Consider the following 7,433-nt stretch of genomic DNA (forward strand, 5'->3'; position numbering starts at 1 on the left):
AATCGTATGAATATTGAAAATAAACTAAATAGTGAATATTTGTATAGCAACGGTATTAGTCAACTGACGCTCATGCGCTCGATGCACGGCCATGTTGCATTCAGTAACTTCTAGCTACCAGGAAAACCGGTACGGTACCTGCTATCTTCTTCTGTCCACCGCTGGGCTGTGTGAACCAGAACATTAGGGCAGATCCCTCTACTCATCTCGAAAGATGTACTGGTTTCTTTAAAGTGACATGAACTTATACGTGTATGATTTTGCTTTATATTACTCTGTGTTTTAAACTTACCCCATGTGGCCCAACATACCCCACTGTGGTCAGATTACTTATGGTCAATATGCTGTTTTCATGGAAATACCTATCTACCATAATTCATTTTAGAGTGCTTTACATTCTTTAAAATTAGTCAAGCGCTCCCCTAATAAATATCATTGTTATTGTTGTTTTGTTGTGTTATTGTTATTAATATAAATATTTTTTATTGAAGGTTTTCATGGCGAAGTAATGATATAATAAATGTTTGTGGTATACCAGAGATCGTTCTAAAATGAACTGTTGTTTTTGTTAAGAACTCAACGTTTCAATTGCTTCAATTTTCATTAGGAGAATTATTATGTTATTCTCTTGATAAAGATTGAAGCAACTCAATCGAAACGGCGAGACATTCTTAACAAAAGCAACAATCTCGTTTCAGAATTATCTCTACTTGGTGTACCGCACGGCATTTAATATATGAATAATTATTAGGTTTCCCTTCAATTAAGGACCACTTTTGGGACTGGTATTTTCATGGTCCTCATCAGCTTTTGTCTCTCATTAAAATAATAATAATAATAATAATAATAGGCATTTGTTAATTTAGGACCACAGAAAAGTGGTCTTAATTGGAGGTGGTCTTTAATTGGAGGGGTTTTCAATTATAGGGAAACCTTTATAATCTATGATAGTAGTAGAAGTAGCAGTATTGCTAGTGAAATTGTACTAGTAAAATTGACAATAAGATCGACCTTGATGTAATGTTTGATAACGAATTGTTACAGTACAGTATGCAATTATTAGAATGAGTTTTTTTACTGAAAATTTATTAATAATTCAATCTTAAAATTGCAACTTCAAATAATACGGTAATGCCAGCTCACAAATCAAATAATAATGAAATCTTCAGATATGTTGTTAAAGATCAGTTTGAATGTACAAATAATATCGATTTGTCAAAGCTCTGTAAAAGTCTATTGAATTCGTCCTGGGTTCACGCCATCGCGCAATCGAAATCTCTCTTGTATTTAATTCTGAAAATTGTAGTTATTTAATGGGCAAAGAAAGTACGATGATGAGAATAACCGTTACAGTTTAGCCCTGTTTGTTATTCAGTAGTTCGTCATAATGGCCAAATGACACTAATGTCGAAGCAGCCCATATGTTTGTTTTTTTTTGTTACACCGTGTATCAATAATTAAAACAATGATCTCCAATGAAAGTCTAATCATTTAAAATCAACTTAAATTTCAAACTTGATGTGTTGTTTTAAGCTTGAACCATTCATTCTTTCTTCATAATATTTGTCGAAAGCTTCGTTTTGTGCCACAGTAAATTTGTTTTTCCAATCACCGACTTGACCTGAAATTATAGAAAAAAGTAATCTGTAATAAACCTGCTGGTCAATACCAATGATGTCTAAAACACGTGGAAATTAATAACAACAACAACAATAATAATAATGATAATAATAATAATAATAATAATAATAATAATAATAATAATAATAATAATAATAATAATAATAATCTCGTAGTAATGCTATCAATATATTGACGTAAAAAAAGAATCTGCAAGTGTAAAGGAAGGTTTTCACAATCAGCAACGACATAGAACCTTCTAGTGTTTTGCAGACATCTACCAACTGGTCCATTGAATTCAAATCACATTAGAAGCAATTGCTTTTTCACACTCTTACAAATGCGTGGAAAAATTCTAGTTCTGGATACTTTACAAATAACTTAATGCATTGCAAAGTTTAACCTAGTTATGATAACAAGGTCGAGGAGGGCCTTCAAGAAAAAAAAAACATATTCAATACTGCACCTTTTCGGAGTATTTTGAATGGGATAGCCTCTCGTACTTTATCTGGAACTGATGCTTTTGGTAATTTTCCGTCAAATTTCTTGTTCATTCTTGAGAAGTCGGCAAGGTTGACAAGTTTATCTAGGGTTTCCTCTGATGCTGGATGTCCTAAGAAACTGGCAATATCTTCAATAACCGACCTGACGTCCTGAAGAATCAGAAATCACAATCACAAAACAATTAATCAATCCATATTACAAATATATTATAAAAGAAATTTGAAATTATAGGATTTCGGAAAACTCTTATTAAGGCCGAGGTCACAAGCTGAGTTTAGTGGTCGAATTTGGTTTGAATCAATCTTTGTGTTGTGGCCTATATTTTAATTAAATTATTTCATATTTTGGCAAAACATATATTAAAAAACGACTTAATGATTATTTATTATAATTATTATTAAAAACAATTTTGTTTAAATGAATGTTGACAATATCTTACCAGCTTCATATCCTCATATGTTGTCCAGTAGAAGTTCTTTTCATTTCTGTGTTTCCAGTATGTTAAGTTATAGTTGAACCACGAACGTCCGGGCACTGTGAAGATATTTATATGACGGTAAGTAATATGTTGCGTGAATACGAGTATTCAGTAGATTTTATTTGGAATCGCTTTAGAGCTAGCGGCACACGTCAATTTGATAGTACTGTACATACGTATACAAGCTAAATATACAGTACTGTACAAAATAAAATACAAACGTTTACCAAATTCAAGAAATATAGTCCTAAAATCTAAGCAAGTAGACTTTATAAAGTAACACACCACACAATCTACACTTTTTTCTTCATTCCAGACAGCGCCACCAACGAGAAAGTTAATTTAGAGACGGAATAATAATAATGATTAAAAAAAAGAAGTCGAGTATGGGACGCCAATTAAATGGGTATGGCGCGCACTAAGTGCAATAAAGAGTGAGTAACCTAAAATTAGGGCATGGGACCCAGGCTCAACAAATCCTGTCCAGATTAGGCATGTTTTCAAATTGTCAACAAATTAAAACACATTTAACAAATTTAATATTTAAATTTCCTATAAGTTTAATCTCTATAAAGAAAGATTATTATAATACCGGTATGTCTTAATTAATCATAATGTTCCCACTTTAAATACAAAATACATCAAAATGTAATATTTTATTTGAAATAGAGTTTTAGTTTGATCCGTTATTTTTTACAATGTTGTAGCATCACTTTATTACGGTATCTTAGCCTTTTGTTTTGTAGCGTTTCTTATTTTGTAAGCTTATTTTTGTTACGTTATTTAGACAATAAACATTTTTTGAATTCGACGCTTGAACAGTCATACGTTTTTATCGTAATGGTTTAAGGTCTACTTACTTTCTTCTGACATGAAACACTTCAAGAAATTTTCCCAGGTGTCGAATTCCTCAGCATATCGGAATGGTTGCGCAAAATGAAAGTACGATACGACGGAATCTTTTGGATTTCTAACCACAAACACAATCTACAATATAAGTAAAATATATTTTCTTTAATGTTTAAATCAGTTTTGTCTTAACTCGACAATAAAGACCTTGCTACCAACAAAATCATAGATTAAAAAATATATCATCTCAAAAGCAACGATTTACTCTCTGTGTGGACAAAGTGCGGACAGAGTATAACCTTTCTTTCATACTGTGTCAACAGAGCCAATACTGTTATACTAAACCTCACTATGAAATCAAAATGAAATATTTAATGCATTAATGCACTGGGCGGCCAATGAAACTTGTGTATAATCATGATTTCCTGTATTATAATTTTTTTAATCAAAAAATATTAAAATGAATATATATAACGTGCACATGAATGATTAATTTGGTACTGTACTTTTTCTTTATGTCGTCTATGTATATACTTTTGTATTTAATAAAGTTTCTCTTATTTAGCCTTGATACAATTATTATGGTGCCTCGGAAATTATATCTTTCTAGTGTGGCTTGTATTAATATTTATCCAAATTAGAAATAAAAATAACAAGTATGCATTTGTTCTGATTTTACCTTTGCTTTGCCGCTGAATGCCGCTTTTGGTAAGAGTTCTTCGTGGAGATGAGTGACGATGACGCGTTGCTTGTCACGTGGTTTCTTTGCGTAATCGGCGAGTGTGGTGAAATATTCCAAAGGTTTTGGGTGGATACCGAACAATTTCTCTGCTTTTTCGTAATCACCATCGGCTAAGATACTCTTCACAATCTCAGTCATCCAATGAGTTCCTTTATAAGAAATAGATTTTAATGAATAACCTTTATCAACTTCGTGTAGGCCTATAGGGTATTGTATTAGTTCAATAACGTACACAAAACAATCATCTGTTGTATAAAATGGGGTAAAGATTAATATTTATAGTAAACAATAAGATGCTAGGAATGTTTAGGTCTACAACATTAACATTATAATAATGAAAGAACATTATTTAAACACCACGTTAACAAAGTTATTATAGAACAGCAATATTATAACTTAATAAAAAAAAAAGATGACAAGGATTAAAATAATAAACAGTTTTATTGTCTGACGAAAATCCACTGGTAGTGAACGAAACGTAGCAGTACGTGTACTTACTTGGTTTTAATATTAAAAATACTACAAATCATTAGGATAAAAAAGATACTACTTCAATTAGCTTATAGGAAATTTAAGACATTAAACCCGGTTTCTTCTATAATAATTATGATAAGCCATAGCCAACCTTGTTTTTATATCAATTTGGCAAAAACATTCGTTGTTGAACACATACAATAGATAATTTACAATACTTTTACGAGCCTATGTATTGCTATATATATTAATTGACGAAAAATAAGTATAACAATAATTGATATACTCACTTTTCGCAATTATTGTTTACTGTCCTCCAAAAAATAATAATTTGCCTATGTCTTACTTCAAACATGAATAAGAGCACTCAATGTCAATTAAGTTAGCCTACACAGTGTACAAATTAAATAATTAATTAAATATATTCTAGCGGACGTGCAAACTAATGCAAAACTATTAAATACTTACCAGCCTTTGAGTAGGTCACAACAAAGACATCGTCATCTCGAACTTCGAATGATCGAGCAAGATCGACCATGTCAGGTCGTACTTGTGGCGGGTATCGTTCACCCTCTAGGACTACAAATCCAGCAAACTCTCCCTTTTTTGGGATGCTGTCGGCGGTAACTTTGGCCATATCGTTACGACTCATGATTGGTTCGTCTGCAGGGGTTGTTATCAGTCTGTTTAACTCGAAAAACTGAGAGAGGAATGATAACTCACGTCCCGTATAAACCTTTTTATAGGGATGTTTATCTGGCGCACTTGTTATTCTAAAAACATAAGGGCTCCTGTTTATTCTTTTTATTGCCTGCTTAAATCTTAACGAGTAATCCGTAGTGATCTGTATCATCAACATTATATTTGGCTCATCTTTTTTTATACATATTGTTTTTATTCAACGTTTATTTATTTATTTTTTTTTAATTTTATTTCATTTCACATCCAACAGCATCCGCCATTAAGAGAATGGAATACATGTAACAGTAAAAATAAGATGAAATACTAAACAAATAAAAGGAGTAAACAAAAGTCTGCGAAAGCCTACTAACAAATCTATATAGGCCTCATGATTGTGTTTGTTAACAATGTTGATCAATAAAAAAAGTATCTGTGATAAACCTAAAATATTGAAAAACACGTTGGTGTCATCCAAAATAGGCTTATTACCAAAGTGTCCGCTCTGGGCATACATAATTTATCAATAAATATACTAAGTCTGGGCGTAGGCCTTATATTTTGTTTAGCCCATGTGTATCTCGGGGTCTGTTGTTGCGTTGACTTAGATAGTGTTAAAGTACTCCACGTTTTATTGGTTAGGCTTGCTTGCTTCCCTTAAGATCAAATGCCTGCATTAAATATGGAAAACCTAGTGAATATAGTATAAATTGTGACGTTGTCCATTTGTAATCATTATATACTTAATGTTTTTTTTTTATAATTTGTATTTTTTATACAGACAATGTATTTATTTTTCCAAATTCAAGTATTTTCATATTATTATTTCATTATTAGGCATTTGATCTAAATTATTATTAAAATTAAATTAATTATAATTAAATTATTATTGATTTAGTTTGTTATTAATTTGTTTAAATTGATTGATTATATTATTATTACTATTATTGTTGAATTTTGTATGGTAACATCATGTGCATAAATGTAGCCTACACATAATATATTGATTTAGCCTACACATAATATAATGATTTCAAATTAGCAATGACCTATCTCTATTATTTTAATATAGTTTCTTTTCTTAAAGGGGCGTCTACAACAGTTAGTTCGGTCTTGACAATTCTTGGCTTTTGGAATGTTTCTCTTGTTTACCTTTTTACTATATGTTTTTTCTTTCCATGAGACGAAGTTGAATAAAACAAAACAAACCAGATTATATGTATTTTAACGGTATATAATATTTAATTTTGTTTGATATAACAAGCTAGGCCTATATCAAAAGTCAGAACATTAGCGCATAGAATGTACGGCTGTAAAAATAATTACAGTTTATTGTCATATTGCCGACCACGCTCTATTCACTAATGTTCACGCCAGGATAATATTTAGATCAAAGCTAAGCGAAATGTTTGAACATTATAGTTATTATATATTCGATCTTCAAAATGAGCAATTATATGTTTTAATTATAATTATTATGGGTTTTCCAAATGTTACCGCGCTACAAACAGTGTTAAATTAATTATTAACAAAGTTAATGGACTATGCAACATTTTTAGCAGGTTATTATGTTACTAATTGCAGAGGAATATATTTTCTTTTTTAGTTCTCTATAGTTTCTTTTATTAGTTTTTAATCGAAATCTAACAATTCACTATATTATATACAGCATTATAGATGAAAAGGACAGTGCATTACATACTTCAATTTATTCAAGCTTTCATTCTAATTTTTTTTAATTTCTTCTGTTAATTATTTACCATTCCCTTTTGTTGTAATATTTATTTTAAAATCTCGATTTTGCTTTTATTTTTGTCTTTTATAAATCTGTTTATTTCAAGATATTTTTTTAAATAGTAATAGTTTAATAACAGTATTTTATGTACTATACGCTATATAAATACACAGCCACTACCACTAACATTACAATTTAATTATTTCATTAAATTTTAGTTTTTATTTTCCCTTTACCTCTTTAAATAATTGATGTAAAGGCTCATTTCTAAGTTAGGGCCCATGTATATATAGACAAATATATATATATATATATATATATATATATATATATATATATATACACTTCCATTT

The 7,433-nt window shown here is 30.3% G+C and overlaps 1 protein-coding gene across 1 annotated transcript in view; it reads right to left on the minus strand.

Annotated features, from left to right (window-relative positions):
- Positions 1 to 1,069: 1,069 nt before the first annotated feature.
- LOC117122500 overlaps positions 1,070 to 7,433 on the minus strand; it is a 16,576-nt gene continuing 10,212 nt past the window's right edge. The window contains exons 7-12 of the mRNA XM_033268088.1: positions 5,136 to 5,540; positions 4,131 to 4,342; positions 3,463 to 3,589; positions 2,564 to 2,658; positions 2,087 to 2,273; positions 1,070 to 1,621 (exon numbers count right to left, since the gene is read on the minus strand). Coding sequence (XP_033123979.1) covers positions 1,503 to 1,621; positions 2,087 to 2,273; positions 2,564 to 2,658; positions 3,463 to 3,589; positions 4,131 to 4,342; positions 5,136 to 5,540 — 1,145 coding nt within the window. The 3' untranslated portion in view covers positions 1,070 to 1,502. The remainder of the gene's footprint in view (positions 1,622 to 2,086; positions 2,274 to 2,563; positions 2,659 to 3,462; positions 3,590 to 4,130; positions 4,343 to 5,135; positions 5,541 to 7,433) is intronic.

The sequence above is a fragment of the Anneissia japonica genome, unplaced genomic scaffold (assembly GCF_011630105.1).
Source record: "Anneissia japonica isolate Jap-2015-1 unplaced genomic scaffold, ASM1163010v1 scaffold1889_len2455224_cov183, whole genome shotgun sequence".
NCBI lineage: Eukaryota > Metazoa > Echinodermata > Crinoidea > Comatulida > Comatulidae > Anneissia > Anneissia japonica.